The sequence below is a fragment of the Serinus canaria genome, chromosome Z (genome assembly GCF_022539315.1).
Source record: "Serinus canaria isolate serCan28SL12 chromosome Z, serCan2020, whole genome shotgun sequence".
NCBI lineage: Eukaryota > Metazoa > Chordata > Aves > Passeriformes > Fringillidae > Serinus > Serinus canaria.
Genome location: NC_066343.1, coordinates 43132606 through 43153235, shown reverse-complemented (window position 1 = coordinate 43153235; position 20630 = coordinate 43132606). Strand labels below are relative to the sequence as shown.

General features: G+C 34.7%; 1 protein-coding gene across 1 annotated transcript in view; it reads left to right on the top strand.

Annotated features, from left to right (window-relative positions):
- ADAMTSL1 (ADAMTS like 1) overlaps positions 1–20630 on the top strand; it is a 392370-nt gene that overhangs the window by 74600 nt on the left and 297140 nt on the right. Inside the window, exon 2 of the mRNA XM_050987189.1 lies at positions 13835–13954. Coding sequence (XP_050843146.1) covers positions 13835–13954 — 120 coding nt within the window. The remainder of the gene's footprint in view (positions 1–13834; positions 13955–20630) is intronic.

Genomic DNA, 20630 nt, shown 5'->3' with positions numbered 1-20630 from the left:
TATAATAGTTATAAATGAAAAATAATAATAAACATCTCCTTCATCTGTGATTCAGAGAATTATTTAAACGCAAGGGCTGTCTGATGTAGTACTGCTCTATCTCTAGTCCCACTCAGCCTTGTCTGACTCACCAGTGACTCAAATATGAAAGTAATTATTCTGATCACTAGCCCTGGTTTTATACAAATGGCACTGAGAAAATTACTTAATTTTCTACAGGCTGCTTCATAATATTTTAAAAGCTGTCATTGCTAAGCCGGTTCTTGGGCAGCAAGTGTTCAGTCTGTTTAGTTGTTTGCTTGCAGGTCATCCAAAAGCACATCTTTTCATGGACTGTCATCCATCTTTTTTGGTGTTCCAAGTGTCATCACACTCAGTGATTTTGTCCCTCATCTTACTAATTTATTAAGGTATTGAGGAACAAGACTTAATTTAAGATTTTACCAATATGTGTTTTGAGTTTGTTGAAGATTGCTAACAGCTGGTTAAAAATTAGTTGAAGTTACTTGGAAAAAGAAAGCAAAGGCTCATACATGGCCAATCTAAGAATCTTCTTAATTAACATTAAACAACAATAAAGCAACAGAATTGTAAGGATAGAAATTCAAATTGGAAAAAAAATATTGTAGGGAATATATTGTAATATATATAAAATATGCGATTTATATTGTATTTTTCCTTTCCAAATTTATTAACTGTAGCAATATCCTCTAAAAATTCTGTGTTTATTTACTCTTACTGCCATCCTGTTCCTCTGTTTCCTTATTATCTCAAAATGGGGAACCTGTATCATAACTAAAATACAGGGTTTATGAGTACGTAGATTCCGTGTGTGTGAAAGAATTCTAGAACTGTACTGATCATTTCATACATACTTTTTAGTAACTTCATTTGAATTGTGTTTTCTGACTTTTGGTTTGTTTGGATTGTGAGACCAGATGAAGAGTAAGTCTCTCAACTACAGTGAGAATTGTTTATCTATGTTTACATCCATCATTTCAAGTACCATTTTGTGAGAGTTCATTTTTCCTGCTTTCCTTACTGCTGTGTTTTACCAGAGTGCGAAGGAGATGAATGATGGTGGCATTAGACTAAGGAAGTAGTGATCACTCTTTGGCAGCTATTATATGTAGTTTCTCGATTTGCTGCTCTAAGGTTTGGAGTATGTTTGCTCTTACAAAATTTTTCATTGTCATTCATAAAATCCGCTGTCTTTTTCTAGAGTATAAATGCAAAAGCATGAAACTTTTTGTCTCAGGAATTATTTACGTGAAATTTAATGTCCTTCATTAAGATGTGCCTATGAGAGCAATCGTGACAGGAGGTGCTCCTGTGTAGACACAGAAAATGCCCGTAAATATTTTCTCCTTAGGCTTGAAGACTATGAGGAAGGTGTAAAAAAACTGTCTTGTGGGAGCCAGAAAAGACAGTTCTGTTTTCGTTCTTGAGATAAGAGACAGTGAAAAAAGTAAGTTCAGCTCAGTGTTTGCTTTGCTACTGAAGGTATCAGGGCAGGTGATACATCATACCAACAGACTCTGAATTTAATTTAAAATAATTTAAATATTTTTTATCAAAAAAAAAAGATTCTAATATTGTTTCTTAAGGACAAAAACTGTCTTCCAGAATCATGATTCCTTTGTGTGATTAAATCTGGTGGCGTAAAGCGTGTGATATTCAAAGATGTTTTTGTTCTTTTTATCATGGTGACTGTTTCACATGTTGAAATAGCACGTCATTTTCCTTTCTTTGAATATACTGTGACTGAGTGCACTCTATTGGAGATCTGAGGGACAGAGTCTTTCCTTCTATTCTTACAATGGCCTGCATCTGGTCTTCTGAGCAGAAAGAGATGTATACTGTTATATATACTTGTATACTGTTAGTTGTGTCGGATATTCTACTACAAACTGGCACCAAATCTTGATATGCTTCTACAACATTTGGGCATTGATAGATATTTTTGGAAGGTCTAAACTAAGTGTAAATAAACAAACTTGGAAAAAAATTTACTCCATCTGTTAATAGATGACATTCTTCCTGTTTAAAATTTAAAAATCCACTTCCAGGTAGTGATGGAGTCCTACATACCTTCATGATGAAGATCCTGATTTTAGTTAAATCATTGCATTCCTCAAAGATGATAGTGCCTATAAAAATTTGCTTCTGAAAAAGGTCAGTCTAGTTTCTGCTTTCTTGTTTAGCTAATGTAACTGTAAAATTTACATATTAAACCCATCAAATTTATCTGCTCAATGTTCAGATTTTTTTTACATTTTAATCCATTTTTTTTAATATTAGATTGGGGATTTTTTTATTATATTACTCTTTTGTTCTTTCCAGTTTTGTATTACTATTTTGAGGTCTTTTATCTCGGGGATGCAAATCAAGCCCTTAATAGACACGAGTTTTCCTTTCTTATCTGGATGCCATACCATTTCCAGTAACTTCATGCTGGGAGTCAAATTCAAATTCCTTGAAGTCAAGCAGGCCCTCAGAGCAGCATCATGGCAGGCATTTGGGAGCATACTGAGAGTGTTCGTGATTGTCTGCTCTGTCTCCCTCTGTGCAGACTCTCTTAGTTGCTGTGCTCTGTCTCTGTCCATTGTCTCAGCCTTAAATACAGGTAGTTACCTTCTAGCAGCTGTTTCCAGCTGCTGGATGTTACACTTTGCTGGTACTTCTTTCACTTGTATATGCAATTATACAATTGTTTCTTAAGCTAAGCTGGACTTAACACTAATTTAAGTGTTTTAAACAGAAAGATATGACAAAGAGCACTAAAAGTTATTTTTGGAGAAATTCCGGTGTAATTACTCTAATAAACTTATGCTTGTATAGGATGTTACTTCATGCTCCCTAACCAAGTGATAAGATGCATTTTGAGATGGGATGCTTCTTCTAAAATATTTTCTTTTTCCAAAGTTGTTTATGACTAATGTGGAGAATACTGATGGCTTAATGCGGGAATTTTGCTTGAAATATAGAGCCTGATAATGAGTGTGACCTTTAGCCTTCAATTCTAGGAAACTCTAAAAATGCTGAAAAATCACTTGGTGAGATTAAGAACAGCATCTAACACAAAATAACTTTCAAGTAAGCCTGCCACAAAAGGCATATGACTCATGTTCTAGGAAATTCTCTCATTATTGACTGTATAAACTCAACACAGTGTAAAAGGGGTGCTGTGTTTTATGCACAGATAGGGAGACAACCTGTAACACAAGGAGTGGAGGGGATGTTGGTTGTGCTTGGAAAAGGCAGTGCAGTGAAGCGTGAGCAGGAAACAGAGTGAGGAAGCTGTTATCTGGCTGGATGCACTATCTTGTAGTGTTGGGCAGCTGCTGTGTCAATGGCCACTGCACTTGGATAAAAAGGCCTCAAAATATCTTTAAAAGTAAATTAGAAACACAGTAACCTCCTCAGTAGTACAGTCCAAAAGATGTATGTATTGTACACTAAATAAATAATTGGAAAATCCTGCTGTGATTAAAAAACCAAAATGTTTTTTGTTAAGCAGGTGTACTTCTTCAATTGGTAAAAATCAATGGTTGAAATGAAATTGTGCTAATTTACTACAGCTAGATATCTGGTGTCTTACTTGCCAATTTGTGTCAAATGCCCAGCCCTGGTATCATTTCCTCCAGAATTATTCAGATGCTTATTTAGCGTGTAAAAAACTGAGAGAAGTTAGAAATTCTGTTTGCAAAAGTCTGACCCAACTGACTTCATTGATAACACATGCAGTAGTCATATATTAAATATGAGGATATAAAAGAAAGAAACATCCAATCATATAAAGACACATCTTTGTCTTTTGTAACCCTCAAAGGAAACTAAAAACCACAAAAACTTTCCTATATTCACAAACTGTTCAGAATGAAAAGGATTCTAATGCTATTAAAACCTGTCTTACTGCTGGCAGAAAGCATCACAAATTTCATGAAGAGTATTTTTAAGCTAAAATACAATTGAAGAAAATATTCCTCAGAATCTATTAATCAAGTCTTCTACTAAAATAACAATCACAGTCAAATGACATTAAAAAATCTCATGCCACGGAGCTACTTATTCTCATAATTTTGCTACTGGATGACTTAATATTTCACAGACATAAGAAAATCATGGCTTCTATTTCAGTATTTTGCAATCTGTCACAAAAGCTTATGAATCAGGTGATGAACTACAAACAAAACCAGTCATTGTATTGATGGAAACAATGGCAATTTGGTTACCCAGCCATGAAAAAGCATACTCATCTGGAAGAAATGGAGTATGCAGTGCTTTTTTGTAAAGACATGAAATCACTGAAACCTATCTAATTGAATGGCAAGTTATAAAGATAACATTTCTGCTGTTTTATTCTACTGTGGTGGCTATTTTAAATATCTACAGTATTGCTGTAAGTACTGTAAAATTTGATCAGCAGAAAATACCATATAGGTAATGACCATTAGCAGTCTGGTAGATCACTCCTGAAATTATATGACAAGACAGTAATAAAGAAACTATTGTTTTCATAAATAATCCCACATGAAGAATTATATTAATTTCCTGTTTTTTGCAATTAAATAAGAGAGATTAAAAAAAATATCCTGGGCCTTCCATTGTAAGTAGTTGAACTCCATGTCAGTAGGATTCAAGACAATGTCTGTAATATCAGCTTAGTGAGTTTTCTACAGAGCTCCCTATTCTCTCACATAGAAACATTTAAGATTAAAAAGAAGAAGCCAAATGAGTAGTTCGATTCCTTTGTTAAAAAGGCCAAAATTCAAGTACTGAAGAAAATGTGAAGATTATAAAGTTTTATTTTCATAAGGAAAATATTCAATCTTCAGAGTTCCCAGGAAGTTTGATTAAGTGATTCTGAAGAACCTGGCAGTTTCTTCTTCCAAAACAGAAAATTCAGGGAAGCTGAGAGGATTCCATAGATGAAATAAAAAAAACCTTCTGAGCAATGGGATTCAAAGAGGAAGAAAAATAATTACTTCTTCAAATTATTCAGTCTCTGGATTAAATTAGATTAACAGTTCCATTATTTTCCTGTATGCATATTTGTAATTTCTTATTTTCTCACTTTGGGAAAGTTGCATAACTATAATTTTTTCTAACACCCTCAAAAATAAAACAATAAATATATGGTGATAATTTAGGACCAGCTAATTGTGATATTTGTTGAAAAGCAATGGTCAGTCTTATTTTATGCTTACTCTCATGCCAATAATAACTTGAAATCCGTTACTGCTGATTAGATAACATTTGGGAATGACTGCTCTTGCTAATCTCAGGTGATTATTTGTTCATGCAATTTGACATTGTTTTTGGTCTATTCTGGCCCTTAGGTAAACTCTGCAGATCAGTGACAAAGTGTATTGATAAATGAACATACTGAGGCTTGTAGAATGATTTCTAAATCTGTTACTTGCTCCATATTCTTGCATGGCACATAATATTCTGGCCATTTAAAAACTGATGCAGCTTCTAAATAATTACAGTTGAGCATTCCTGTTTGTGGTCAACCAAGCAAGGCAGCAAAAGAAGCAGAAGTAAATGAATTCTTCAGACCTCATATTTTGGTTTTTTTTAAAATTTTATATCATTGAAATTTATGTGTCTGATTTCAAGTACTTTGAGTAACAGTATTTATTTGGCTTGTTTTAGAAAGCAAATCTGTTTAGGCCTTGGACACAGCCTGCTCAAATCACAGTAGAAATTTTTTTCTTTTTTTTAATAACTTTCATGAAAGTAAGAAACCATACCCATCTAAATAGGCCCTGTTTATCCAGTAAATCAGAAACTAGGTAATTCTGAAGTATAATTTCAACTCTAGTTCATGAAGCTTTTTAATCTTGATGCATTTTGTGTTAACTACACCCAGAAAGAAGGTTCTAATCAGCAGGATTTTAAAGGAATTCTATAGCTTTGGATTATTTGCCTCTATTGGACTTCACCTTTTTTATCCCCACAGTCTGCTTTTTTTCTTTACTTGTTTTTTGTTTCTCCACTTTCCCCTCTCCTTTCTTTTTATTTTTTTTTCTTTTTCTTTTCCTATGGTTGCTTGGCAGCAGGATAATTGCTGTGGTTTTGTGCATTCTGCATTTTTGCCTCTCCATTTAATGGGACCATATTGGCTTTCTCTCTTCTTGGTAGACTGTGGGTCAAGTGTAGGCGTGTGCATGCTTTACAAATTTATCCCCATCGTTGCTAATGTCTGTCCAAGATGTTGGTAGCTGGTGCTTTTGTCTGAGGGACACTTCAAGCTGTAATTCTTGAGTGCAAATCACCTTTCATTTCTTTTGTTCATTTATAATGAGAGACTGAAATGGAGCTTAAATAATTCCTTCAATGAAAACATTAACCAGGCTCTGCTATTGTGGTTGTTTAAGAACTGAAAATAATTAGCACAAATTCACATTTCCTTCACAGAGCTTTAAAAGAAGTCAGGATATTACCATTAAGAAAATAATGCATTCATTCTCTGTGGAAAGGCAAGGAGGAAAGAAAAAAAGATTAAATATATTTCAAGACTAGCAAAAAGATTTCTGGTGGGAACATTTCACTGTTGAATAAAACATTCCCTTGGGAAATACATTGCTATTTGTGCTTGTATTTTATGGCACCATGTGAGTACCTTCAGAGAAACCAAGAACATCCTTCTCTCATTAAAAATTCTAAACCTACAAATCCACTACAAACAGTAGCCAACTTCATAAGGTCCTGGCTGATAATTCAGAAACTATAATCTTTTCACTGTTTGGAAAGACTGGAATCAGAAAGCAATATTTTTGATAATCAGGTCTCAAGAAAAAATTCTTTTCCACAGGGGTAGAGACTTTTTGGTTTTTTGTTTCTCTTATATAACTTTTCCTGCTCCAGACATGCAGTTGTATTTTGAGCTATCAGAAGAAGATATTGCAGTAGTTAAGAATGTTGGCTTAGGATTTATTTTGTTCATAAACCTAGACAACCCTTCCTTCCATTTGAAAGACAGCAAGCTGAGAATCAAAGCCATAAAATGTACGGGTTGTAAGGCAAGAACAAGCTATTATCTATCCATGAAAAGAAAAGCTGTGAAACTAACCTCTAAAGGTAACCTTAAAAAAAAAATCTGCATGAACAAAGAGATCTTCCCTTCAGACCTTACTTACAGGAAAGACAGAAAGAAATATGCTGACAGCAGTTACCTCAGGCGTGGGACAGTCTTCTACACTTTAAGCAGAGGTGCTGAATCTTTGCCAAGGATAATAAAGAATTGAAGGTGAAGAACTGACCCCAGTTAATCTGCTGAGAAACTGACTTTTTCCTTATGCCCTCTCTGTTCACTGTTGACTGTGTGAGAGTTGTGTGTACAATTACCTGAGTTTTCTTCTGCCTTCTCACATGGTAATAAATATTTTCTGGATATTGACAGCACTCCAGCATATCAGTAATGGAGAGCGACTTTCCAGCACACCTGTAATGGAGAGGCTCATGTTAAAAACTGACTATACTCACATGAGCATATTTGGCACAGGACTATGCACTGGGAATGTCACAGGACATTAGGCACTGGGAGCTTAATGCCATCAACTGTGGATGATTTATTAAAAAAGCCCTCAATTTTCTTTGACTTTTAAACCGTGGCTTAGGAATGAAATATACCATATCGTCTAACCTCATTTCTAAAAATGAAAGAAAAATCAAATTTCTTTTTCCTTGTTGTTGTTTGGGCAATAAAACCATTTCACTGAACTAATAAGAAAAAACCCTAAATTTCATGGAAGGGAAGAGATTTTCCATGGGGAAAATCATTTTCACAGCACTAGGGTCCAATCTGTGAGACAGAAATTATGAAAGAGAAAGAAAAATTTAGGGTAGAGCTATTGCTACTTTTGTCTAAATATCAGTTTTTTACTTTGCATTCTGCCTTACCTCTCAAATGGATTCTTCTAGTCTTTGGTTTAAAACAAGGGTTGACTGCATGACAGCAAACATTTAAAAATTTTAAATCCTTTTACAAATGCATTGACAGTCTCTCAGTTCACCTCAATCTGCATATTTCCCTATAGGGACTTAGAAAATTCATTGGGAAAATTTTAAACATTTCTGAAACATATAATAAAGAAACACACACTTGGAGAATAATGTCCTTCATTAAATAGGGTAGTATCTCCTTTAGGATATATTTATCTTAAAAACATAGTGTGCTAATATGCAAGAAATTCTCAGAAGGTGACATGCAGAATAGATTTTAAATTGTGCATAGCTTTCTTGGTCTCCACGGAGGAATGAAAAGTGTTCAGAATTGTTAACAGTGGCAGAATTGGTAGTAATGTTTCTGCATATTTTAAAATTTTACATGGACTTTGGTAAAAAACAAACAGCTTTCACAATTTAGATTTAGAGCCAGACTATAACTGCTTCTGAATTTGGGACCTGGTATTGGACTTGTACCCCCTTCCACCTACCCCTGTTTTAATTTCATTTTGGAGAATAATGAAAAAGAAAATTTGGATCACCACTGCAGCAGAAAACTGTGGCAGACTAAAGCCAATAATTTCTTATTTCAGAATTCCCTACGAGATTTTATTAAACAATTTCTTGAGGCAACAGTGGTAGGAATCAAGTTTATTTGACAGCTAGCAGCTGCTTATACACACCTTTGAGTCCTCTAGGATGCCTTTCCTTCTTGCATGATTGGCAGGGCTGAAGGATGCAGTAAAGCCCTTGTCACCCCTGTAAAAGTGCAGCCCTTTTTCTCTTGGAAGCGTGGGCAGTAAAGTAGAATGTTTGTGTTAGGTTTTATGGAGAGTAATTCAGAATGGAAATACACTCACAAGTTCTTATGGTGTTTGGAGTGCAGATTAGTCTAAAAAAAGGCAATGTACCATAACTTGGCTTGTTAAAAGCCTGCATCCTCATCCCTCACTATTAATGTCACTGCCACCCTTTCTGATATTTAATAACTTAAATTCAGTCTTGTTTCCTGTTTTAGTTTGTTTCTGTCAAGAAAATCAAGAGATGCATAGTGCTAGTTAGCAAAGTAGTCCTCTTTTCATTTCCAAAACCCTGTAGGCCTCTTTGTAAAAAAAAGAAAATGGAAAGAATCTGATTTTTTAAACAATTTTATCAGAAGTATTTTTAATAAATGGGTTTTTTTGCCTCTTGTTTTGATGTTACTCATAATTTTCTGTGTGCTTTAGACTTTGAAAATACCAAATACATAAAGCTTTAACAGAGCAAGTGTCACCTTAAAATTACTCATGGAATGCACCTAAATGGTTAAATATAAATATTTGAGGCCACATTTGATGTTTCTGCTTTCTGAGCAAGGTACTTTGAAACTCCTCATCTGTGCTGAGGAAGGTGATGTCAAATGTACTATGATTACTTACATCAGATTCCAAGCCTGGGTTGTTAGTCTTGTACTTTGTAAATTCAGCAAAATATTACTATTATGCTTCGCTAACAAAAATTATTAGTAATTTATTTTATTGCTGGTCACAGCAAAATTAGTGGAGCTAGTTCCACGGTGTGGGATACATCCTTTCATCTGCTGTTTTATGTTGGATCTTTTATTTTCTAATTATGTATGCCTGATTCCTCAAAGGTTTCCTCCATATGGACTCACACCACTGGATCTAATGGAAGAATTTATGTTTTGCATTGATTTAAGAGAGATAGAAACTGAAAAATGAGAAAAACATTATTGCTTAGGTGGCTGCTGGAATTTTATCTCATGTCAATTTCATAAAAGGCTCCTTTGCAAAGTTGGTTTAGCAACTGAATACCCAGATATCTTCCTCATGCTGAGAAACTTCAATCATATGCCTTTGATTTTCATGTGTGCTGCTGAAACCTCATTTACAATGTTTGCAAGTTCTTGAAAAGTCACAATTTGACTCTTATGACTGCTGATGCTAAAAGGTCAGATTTCCGTCTGGCCACTGTTTCTTTGTATGATATTCTCACTGCTTTAAAAAGGCTAATTTGGGATATTTTTGGAGATATTGTCTAAGCTTGTCTGATCATAAACTGAATGAAGATAGATGAGAAATATGATGGCTGTGTTAGTTGAGAGAATGAAACGGTCATGCATATGTAGCCAGGACTTCAAGGAAAACTTGAAAAAGGAAAAAACAATCTTTCAGGACGTTATTCGAATTTACTGACACTCATCTCTAATGGATAGATCTTTGATTCCAGCTCTTTCAGTAAGGATGAAGATATTCTACTTTAAGTATGTTTTATCAGTTGATATATAAATTAAAGTTATCCCAGAGTGTGCTACTGCTCAAAGCAGGAAAGTATATTATATGAGTCAGGCAAAGAATAACCTTCTTTGGATGACCACATACTTTCAGTCCTCTTCATTTTTTTCAAGACTTTACCATTCATATCTGATAAAAGAAAAATATTCTTTCCATTCTTTCTTTACTTTGATTCTTTCATTACTGCTCTTCTAGGTCTTTTCTTTCTCAACCTTTCCTTTATCTTCAGGATCCCAATGTCTTTTTTTTCTTTTTTTTTTCTGACTGCTTATTTCTGTCCCTTCCTTTGGAATAGTGTCTCTGACACCTATTTCCCACCTATATAATTAGAAGTAGTCAGAGCATTAATGTTGATATGGTAGACAGTTAAGTTTTAAAGATTAGCAATAACTTATTGAAATAATTGATATTGAATATGCATTCTTAAGCAACAGATTTCTTTTATTTTGAAAAACAGATTGGAATTTTAATAACAGCAAGCTGACTGCTCTTAAAAGGAAAGGAATTTTCAGAATCTGGGTTCTTTTCAGGAAAGGAAAGGAATTTTCAGAATCTGGGTTCAGAATCTGGGTTATATTTTTATAGGAGCAAAATAAGCAAAATAGGAAGGTGAATCATTGGTGATGAATTTACAATCTTTACATTGTAATTCACTTCTAAAATTAATAGCACAGGATCTGCACAGGCTGGATTGGTGGGAAAAGGCCAGTGGTGTGATGTTCAACAAGACCTGGTGCTATGTCCTGCATTTGGGTCACAATAAGCCCAAGCAGCACCACAGGCTGTGGGCAGAGTGGCTGGAAAGCTGCCCAATAGGTAAAGGACCTGGTTACAGTGTCTGGACATGAGCCAACTGTGCCTAGGTGGCCAAGAAGTCCAGTGGCATCCTGGCCTGGACAAGCAACAGCAGGGCCAGGGCAGTGATTGTCCTCCTGTACTTGCCACTTGTGAAGTCACACCTCCAGTCCTGTGTTCAGTTTTGGGTCCTTTGGGACAGGAAGGACATACTGGAGATACTGGACATACTGACATATTGGACCATGTCCAGAGACAGGCAGTGAAGATGGTGAAGGGTATGAAGCATAAGTCTCATGAGGAAAGGGTTGGGGTGGCAGAGGGTATTTAGCCTGGAGAAAAGGAGTTTCAGTCTTATGTCTTCTCCAGGTAACAAGCAATAAGATAAGAGGAAATGGCCTCGAGTTTTGCCAGGGAAGGTTTAGATTGGATATTAGGAAAAATTCATCACAGAAAAAGTAGAGAAGCATTGGAACCAACTGCCCAGGGACATGGTTGAGTCACCATCCCTGGAGGTACTTAAAAGACATCTGGATGAAGCACTTAGGGACTTGGTTTGGTGGTGGATTTGGCAGTGCTGGATTAAAAGTTGGACTAGGTAATTTTATATGCATTTTCTAACTTGAACAATTGTATAATTTTATAATTTTTATCATTAGATTTGCTGATCACAAGTGTTTAAAATCACAAGTAGATGCTATTATTTCAAAGTAAAATAAAAGAACAGATTTCCTTTCTTGAAATAACTTTAATTCTTTGAACAGTTTTTGCCAATATTGAGTTGAAACATTTTTATGAAGTATGACCTATTTCAAGAACATTTTTATTTGTAAGATAATGATTTGTTGAAAAGGAATGCATGTCTGTAACAGAGCTTCTTTTTCTTTGGGGCACATGCATGTTTCTTCCTCAGACACCCCTGAGGATTCTTCATTGTTATGACTCAATAATATAAGAATAAAATCAGTGGGTGTATCTCTCAATGTTATCCACAAGATAGGAAGCTAACTATAAATTTTAAAACCCTACTCCTGTAAAATGATTCCTTTTATGTGATGTTCTTTTTCTTCTTGTGTTCTTTTTTTTTAAAAAGCCTAAAATTTTATAGCAGAGGATCTCAAAGTAACTGGAAGACTTAGGTGCTCTCTATTTCACTACTAGAGGCAAGAATTTGATATCAAAAACATCTATTAAGTTTAGGTATATATAGTTTGGATTCAGGGACTCAATTATTCCTAATATCCCACTTCATAGAAATTTCCATTTCTTCCTGTAAATTCATTAGATAATTTTCTTCTGGTCAGCCCATTATAATTGCCCTAGCTTTACAGAAGCTCTAATCTCAGTTCCCAGCTGGCAGGGAGGATTACCTCCTTCAAAAAAATGCCAATTCACTTGTAGGGAAAGGAAGGCAAATCTGTGCCTCATTCTCCCCCTGGACACTAAAATGTCATGTTACTCACCAGCCCTTTGAACTTCTCACCTAGAATAAGAGCATTACTATGGCGCCTGGCTGTACCAAAGGATGAATAGAAGACATAGTCATCATAAAAGCAGCAGAATGTGACCTTCTTAGTAAAAGGTGGTAACTGCCGCTCTTGTGAGAAATAACGGTCCATTTATAAGTACTGTGCCTCTCGTAGTGAGGAAATGCTGTATCCTCTGCTCCTCATTATAGCATATTATAGTATCTTAAATAGTATCCATCTCTGAGATGGATGACATAAACAGATACTTTTTACTTTTCTGGAACAGAAATCAGAGTCTCATATAAACAAATTATTTATGGTAGTTGGATTTGTCTAATTCACACTAGTGTGGTTGCTGTTGTCAAATAATGAAGTATTCTTACTTAGTCATTTTGATAAAGCATACTGTTCTCTCAAACTGAATGGCCTTCCCAATAAGTTGTGAAATGCTGGTAATGAAAAAATCTACTAGACTTCCAGAGATAAAACAGTCCTATTCCTGGTTGTTAACAGCCTTTATGGATATTTCACCTGTAGTAGAATTCTTTAGATTCTGTCTAATAAAACAGCAATGTTTTGACGTCTTCCAAAACCCCCACTCATATTTCACTGGTTTCCAACACTTTAAATTTATGTTATACCTTAAAAAATTCTTTGGCTTGAACAACCAAAGAAAAAATGGATGTGAGAACTTGAAGAATGTGGATTTGTTTTAATTATTTCTAAAATCTGTAAAAATGTCGTAATTATACTTAGGACATTTTGATAGTAATTGCTTAGTCAACCACTGATGAAACAACCTCTTTCCCAGGTAGATTATATATATATATATATATCTAAAAAGAATGGATATAAGTTAGTTTAAATTATTTTGAATGCGTGTGCATTTTGGAGTTTGCTAGCCAAAGTACTTATAAATAATTTTTTTCTGACTATTCAAAATTTTAAGCTCTGTCTTCTTATGATAGAGCAGTAAAAATGCTGGACAAACGTTACCTGTTTCATAAGTAAAAATGCAATTTAAATATTAACTCATTTCACAAAAGAGTTTTTAAACATTAACTGTCTTATAAACCACAGATGTAAATAACAATATAGAAACTTTTTCCACAACAGAATTTTGTGTAAATGGAAATTATTTTTAACCGTAATGACATTCTTTAAATGCATGTCAGTGTTCTCATAAATGGCAAGGGTGTATGGTTAGAACAAGTGTAGTAGTGGAAGTTAACTGATTTTTTTAATCTTCCAGTCATATTAGGATCATTTCTATGAAAGAATTAAAATTTTGCATTTACTAATATCATGTTTTCTGTCTAGGCTTTTGGAGACCAAAATCAAGGAGCAGTTTTTTTACGTGAATTTACATTGATTCGGAGAGAAAGTCTTCACGATGATTTCCTGTCTGATTTGCTGAATAACCACAAAACAGAAGACCCGGTAGGAATCTTCTATTAGTCCAAAATGCTTTATAAGAAATTGTTGCCGGAATTGCTTTGGATAGGTCTTCATTCTGCTTCATTAATCTGTGGAGAGTAATGAGATTAGATTTTTTAACATAGAAGTGTTGGACTAAAAATATTGTAAATTCCATTTCGTAAAGTCTTGCTCATAGGAAAGGTTCATGGGTATCAATGCATATGAGTTTTCATTATTTAAAGACAAACAGATTGATCTTTTGCCTTCTAATAGTAGTTTTTCTTATTCAGAATTTTGGCAGTCTAAATTATTACCATTGTTTGCTTGTACGTGCAAAGGGAGATTATTTCTTATTAAATATGAATGAATAAAGCTAAATGTATAAGTTATATAAAAATATAATGCTTTGGAAGGAATAATTTTCTTAAATGTACCAAGAAATGTAATAAAGAGGGAAAACAGTTTTATGAAAAATATTTTTTCACTCTCTTCTCTATATGCTTGGCAAGGTATTTATTTCTGGTCTGAAGGATTCCATGTTCTCTATCAGCTGATATTTTGAAGAAAAGAATGTTGAATTAAGTAACCAGGGAGTCATGTTTAATCAGGCTTTAATATGAAATGAAACAAACCATCTGATTTTAAACTGTAGCAAAAATTCTCTGCCAAGATGATTAAGGGACTAGAGAGACTATCTGTCTTACAAGGAAAGGCTGAGGGAGCTGTGTCTGTTCAGTCTTAAGAGACAATGGAGAAGGCACCTCATTAATACATACAAGTATCTGAAGGGAGGGTGTCAGTGGATGGATCCAGGCTCCACTTGGAAGTGACAAGCAACAGCACAGGAGGCAGTGGGCACAAGCTGATGCACAGAAAGCTCCACCTGAACATGACAAGGAACTTTACTGTGCGGTGACTGACCACTGGAACAGATTGCCCAGAGAGGTTGTAGAGTTTCCCTCCCTGGACATATTCAAAAGCCATCTGGAAACAATCTTGTGCAATATGCTCTGGGGATAACCCTGTTTGAGCAGGGAGGTTGGACCAGATAACTCACTTTGACTTTAAGTCTCATCTCTTCTGTAATTTTGTAAACTTTTAGGTCTGATATTTTCAAGGGCTGATACATCTTGATGTCTAACAGACTGTGGTTTAACACAAGTGGTGCATTACCTTCTGATATACCAGGAACTGGTGATGTATTTTAGGGATTAAATACGTTATAGCATTAAGTGTTTATTTACTCTGGAGGATAGAGTCTAGAAATTTGTTTTGACACAGCCATGCTTAGCCACTTTTTAATCAAGTTTTACCCTTCTTAGGTTATCTTTCTTCATGCATGAGGGAATGTTATCTAATTATCACTGGTGGGAGTATGTAGAGCTAGGACTTCAGAAGAACGGAGTGGATGTGTTTTGTTAAGTCTTACTAACAAAAGTAGTGAAGGTATTAAACAATCTACAATCTACTGTGTTTTTGCTAACCCATCTGCTCTCAGACAAGTTGTCCTTTGTGCTTTACCACTGCTAAAAGAATTTCAGATCGGTCAAAATCAACACTTTATTCTATGATTTCGGGTAATTTTACATCAGATCAGGATTTTTTCAAGCAACTGCATTGCTGCCAGAATGCCTGTAATTGTTCTTCTTTAAAACCATTTACTTTCCGTGCTCCAGAGAAGAAAATGGCACTTTATTACAATTCTGTCAGTACTGGTACCAGTACTTGTGACTTGTTATTTGTTGTTTTTCTGAGTTGTGGTAGTTGTATGCATGTTTATAAGTGTTTCTTATTCACAGAAGCAGAAAGTACTCTGCAAAATATTCATAGATTTCACTTCAAGGCAGTGTTCTTTTTTCTTTCAGTACTTTCATGGTTCCTGTGATCTTCTTTCTGTGCAGTTTTGAGTGCTTGAATAGTGCCCAGAAAATATGACTTTGCAATCTACATTTACATATGACTTAAAGAACTTTACCAACCTCATCAAAAGGTAGTGTGGAAAGGCAAAAGGTAGTATGGAAGAACTTGAAATAACTTTTCAGTATTTTGCCTGAAATATTATTAATGTATGTGACTAGTTCATTGTAAGCTATGTAGTTTATTTCAAAGACAGGCACTAGTTACAACCAGGGCTTTTCTTTAGCACTAATTCCAAATTTCTGCTTCATAAATACTAGTTAATTGGTTTTCCAAAATCTCCATAGCATTTACAGAGTATTGTTCCTATTTTATGGGTGTCTACAGATTCAAAGGTTCATAGATAGACATTAAGGTCAAAAGCATGTACTTTTTTTGAGTTCTTGAGACACAAGGATCCATTTTTTTTCAATTTACCTCACATGACACAGCATTAAGGTGAGGGGGAAGCTATTGACCTCAAATGCAATCCTGACTGCTATGCATCTCTATCTGTCAAGCTAAAGATAAGAGGTAAGGCACCTACAAATTGAAGTATGTGATTAAGGTATCCAACAAAATGCTACAAGTGCCTCAACTGGAGTGATACAAAAATTGTTATAGAAGGAGTTAAAGCGTATAATTTTCCAGAAAAGAAAGCCCAAACTATATTTCAGGATCAATCATTCCCAGTTCATAGGACCAATCCTTTCTTTCCTGTAACTTCAAGTGAGATAATGTTGTATCTAATGAGAAAAACAATGTAAAACTGTTTTCCTAACAAATAAAACACAAAAAAACCTCTTTTATAATAGTTCCCCAATAAATCTCCCACTCTGGTTCCTTTTAGAAGTCTTGTGACTTACATAAGGTAGGGTTTTCCGTTTGCACCTTTTCAAAACTGGTGTGCACACAGAGGTACAGTGAGTGCTGGACAGCTAGTGATATAGGAATTGTGAAATAATTCTAATTTTAAAAGTCTTTAAACTTTGTATTTTCCCTTGATGAAGACATGAACTGACTTGATGCTTTCTGAGAAAATTCAGGCTGATGATCTATATTTTTAAGATATTTTCTCAAGTATACATCTTCACTCATCTAAAAAAGACCAAGTTACCACTATTTTTGTGGATAGCTGAGAGCATCCAAAATGATTGATTCACTTCTGATGTTGAAAAGTAATATCCCTGTAACTCCACAACTGTTTGGGCAAAGATATGTACTTCCAGAGGCACCAGGTAAGTCTTTGAGAGTATGACAGAAAGGCCACAATCAGTGAACAGCCTTACATAGCTTTTTGTGCCTATGCATTAAAAGCTGTTGGCAAGGATGCTGTAGTAATAGCCTTACAATTCTAAGCAAAAGTTGGAGAGATCAAAAGAGCTCCTGTTTTCCAGTAACCAGTTACTAAAAGTAAACATGCTAACCAAGGAAATAGACTACCTGCTTATAAGACAGTTTTAAGCAATTATTTGCAAGATTGTGTTAATAAGTAAGGTTAGCCAAAATATCTTGGATTATGATATTCAGTCCAATGGAAAATAGGCTTCCTATGTAATGGCTTTATCTTGGTCATTGAAATGACTCACAGAAATACTTTCCTCCTCTTTCAGTTATATTTCCAGCCTTGGAGAAAACATAGCCATATTTTCTTACTTTCCCTTTAAGAGAAAGGGATCTAAACTAATTGATGTAGCTCCATCATCATTTTTATCCAGGAGAAAATTACTATAAGCCAGAAGAGGATTTATATTTTTATCATTTTCTGTTTTGTTCAAAGTCAATAGCTGAGATTACGCTAACAAAATTATTCAAAGGAAGCCTCTGAGGTATATTTCAAAATTCTTAACTAATTTTCCCACTTCTGGGAAAAATATTGAAAATAATTTAAGAACCTGGGGAAAATAATTTAAAATATAATTTATTTAGACAGAAAACCTAAGGCTCAGGAAATTTCTAGTTTAAAGAATGTGTCAAGGATTATACTCCTCCGTTTTTGCGGAAGTTCCTATTATGTGTTCCTGCAATTCTGGGATCACACTTTTGGGTACCCAGGAATTCTGAGCTAACTGTATAAAGAGTATCTGTTTTACCAAGCAAATTTTTAAAACCTCAGACTAAATACGAAGTTTTCTGTGCTGAGGTCTGATTCTGAGAAAAAGTTATTGACTAGAAGTTCTCTACGTCATTATGAAGCAAGAAGAAAAGCAAGCCCCGTAAAACATGAAGAAAACCTAGATGTATATCTAAATTTCTTTCCCAGTTGATTCTGATATTTGGAGTTTATTGTTTGTGCATATTAGATGGAAGGGTTAATTTTCAGAATATAAATATACTGAACCTTTTACTTATTCTATTTTTGAGCCATACTTTTTTTCCTTTGTACTTGGAATTATTTATGTTAAAGAGTGCGCCACTCTAAATATATTATGTGTAACAGTAGAAGATCCTCAGCCTGTTGATTAAGGAATTTCCAAGCTTCTCATCTAAAAATTACATATCTCTAAATGGTTATAAAACGATGCTGCAGAATCCAGTTTTGAGCTCTTCATGGTTGGGAAATCACCAGACCACAGGAATTACAGGCACTGCCCCTTGCAGCTGCTGACATGACACTTCAAGAAAAATCCTTGTATGACAGGAGTTTTCCTCTGACTAGCCTTACTTTGTTTTTGCTATTTGTGGGCAAGAGATCTCTGGTAGGAGATCTCTTAGTTATGACAGACTTATATATGCTACTGCCGATCCAATTACTTGAAAATCATTATTTTAACCTGGAAAAATTATGATACTAACCTAAGTATTTTGGAGTAGAAAGCAGAGTTGTCTGTATTTTTTCTTGATCCAAGAGATCAGGAATCATGTAAGATGATTTGTTATTTTCTCTGGACAACAATCCCCTCAAAGAGATCCAAATCACAAGTGTTTTGGAATGCTTCTTAATTTATACTTTTAATAATTGCTACTTTTTTTCCTCCAGAAGAAATTGCCTTAAGATAAGTTTTTCTCTCGAAATGCTCACCTGCTTTTAAAAGGGCAGTTAATCATGTTTAGAGACCTGCGGATGACCTAACACAAAAGTTAGGATGGACCACTGGCATTCCTTAAAGTTCCCAAGTACTCAGATACCAAAAGATCTGAATACACTCACCATGTTTCTGACTGCCTCTTGATAACGGTATTTACATCCATGTAAAACTAGAAACATGAACACTGAGTTTTGTAGCCCTAACTGTTTCTATATTTTTCTTTTAGAAAGCCAATTAATGCAGCAGTACTCATTAAAAAAATTTAACACTTACATTCCAAAGCTTGGAATCTATGTCCCACAGGCGCCAAAACTGTCCCATGGCTGAATTGGGTGCTGGTGTTGAGACAGGAGAAAAGGAAGCCGTTTTTAGAAAGGCAGAGTTGTAAGCCTTGTCCACATTAGGAAGATGAAAAATGGTAATAAAACCAAGCCATTGTTTGCATAATGATATAGAACACTGTTTGGTCTACCACAGTAATTAATAGGGTTATATTTATGCATATCTGTTCCAGATAACTTTTACAACTGAAAATTTTTCTAGAAACTATCAGATTAAGTAGATTTTCTGTTTGCCTCATTGAAGTACTTGAACCTCTTTTTTCATTACACTGTTTCCACTCTATGGGAGCATAATTCAAAAAGCTAGTAACTGTTTTTGCACTGGTATAATATGTGGATGCTCTCTATGTGTGGAAATCTCACTTCTGTGCATTTTAATAGAAGTCTTTTGAAACATAGTGTTAATAGTTCAAGAAGAAAATTAGTTTAGGATAGTTATTACAATCAAAATAGGTATAAGTCTCACTTTTCAAAGCAAACATTCAATGTCTTCTAAAATGTTGCTTTATCAAAATGAACAATTCCTCTTTTTTACAAAATTGGCAAAATTTATATAATAGATTCTATGGAATTTGTTAATTAAAAACAACAAATGCAGGGTAAGCATCAAGTAAATTAAAGAGTAATACAAAAGCTCTCTAGAAAGAAAGACAGGATACTGACCTGAGATATTCCATATTTCCCCTTCTACCTGAGATCATGAATTTCACATTGAATTGTTCTACAGAAGGCAAAACATAAGTGTAAAGAGCTATAATCTTTTAAAAATTGATGATGATGATATGAATGGCTTGTTTAAATGTTTTGTAGTGAAGTACTCCTTTTTGTTGGACTTAAATATTAACCGATCATCCTAGTAAAAAATGTGATTTCATTGCTTTAGGTATTACCATTCCTCATACTTTCCTAATTCTGTGTTAGGACTGGTATATCTTTTATATTCTGTTAGTTTTCTTTCTTTGTCAATACATAATATTCATACATATATATATATGTATATGTATGTATATGTACATATATGGAGATATTTCATGTGAATATGCCTATCTAGATGCCATGTTTGCAGCACGTGTCTCAGCAGCCCAAAGTAATATAGGCTTCTTAGTAAGTGCTTACTAATCAATTGTTTGAAACAAACTAGAGGAACAACTTACAGATTATTCTTTCAGCTTTGCTTTTTCAGTAGTTACAAAGAGTCTTATGTATTGTGGCCTGAGATATCTTTAGGATCACAGGCTTTTTAAGAGTGCATCTTTAGATTTCAAGGTGTACAGAGCTTTCGTAGCTGCGCTGAATACAGAGTTCGCAATCAAGGCTGCATCTTGCAGTTCTAGAGACTCTGCCTGCTATCCTCCACCCCTGGTTAATGCCTCTCAGCACCACTATAAATGAAAGGACAGTACTCATTCACTAGGGCCCAGGCTGCCTCCT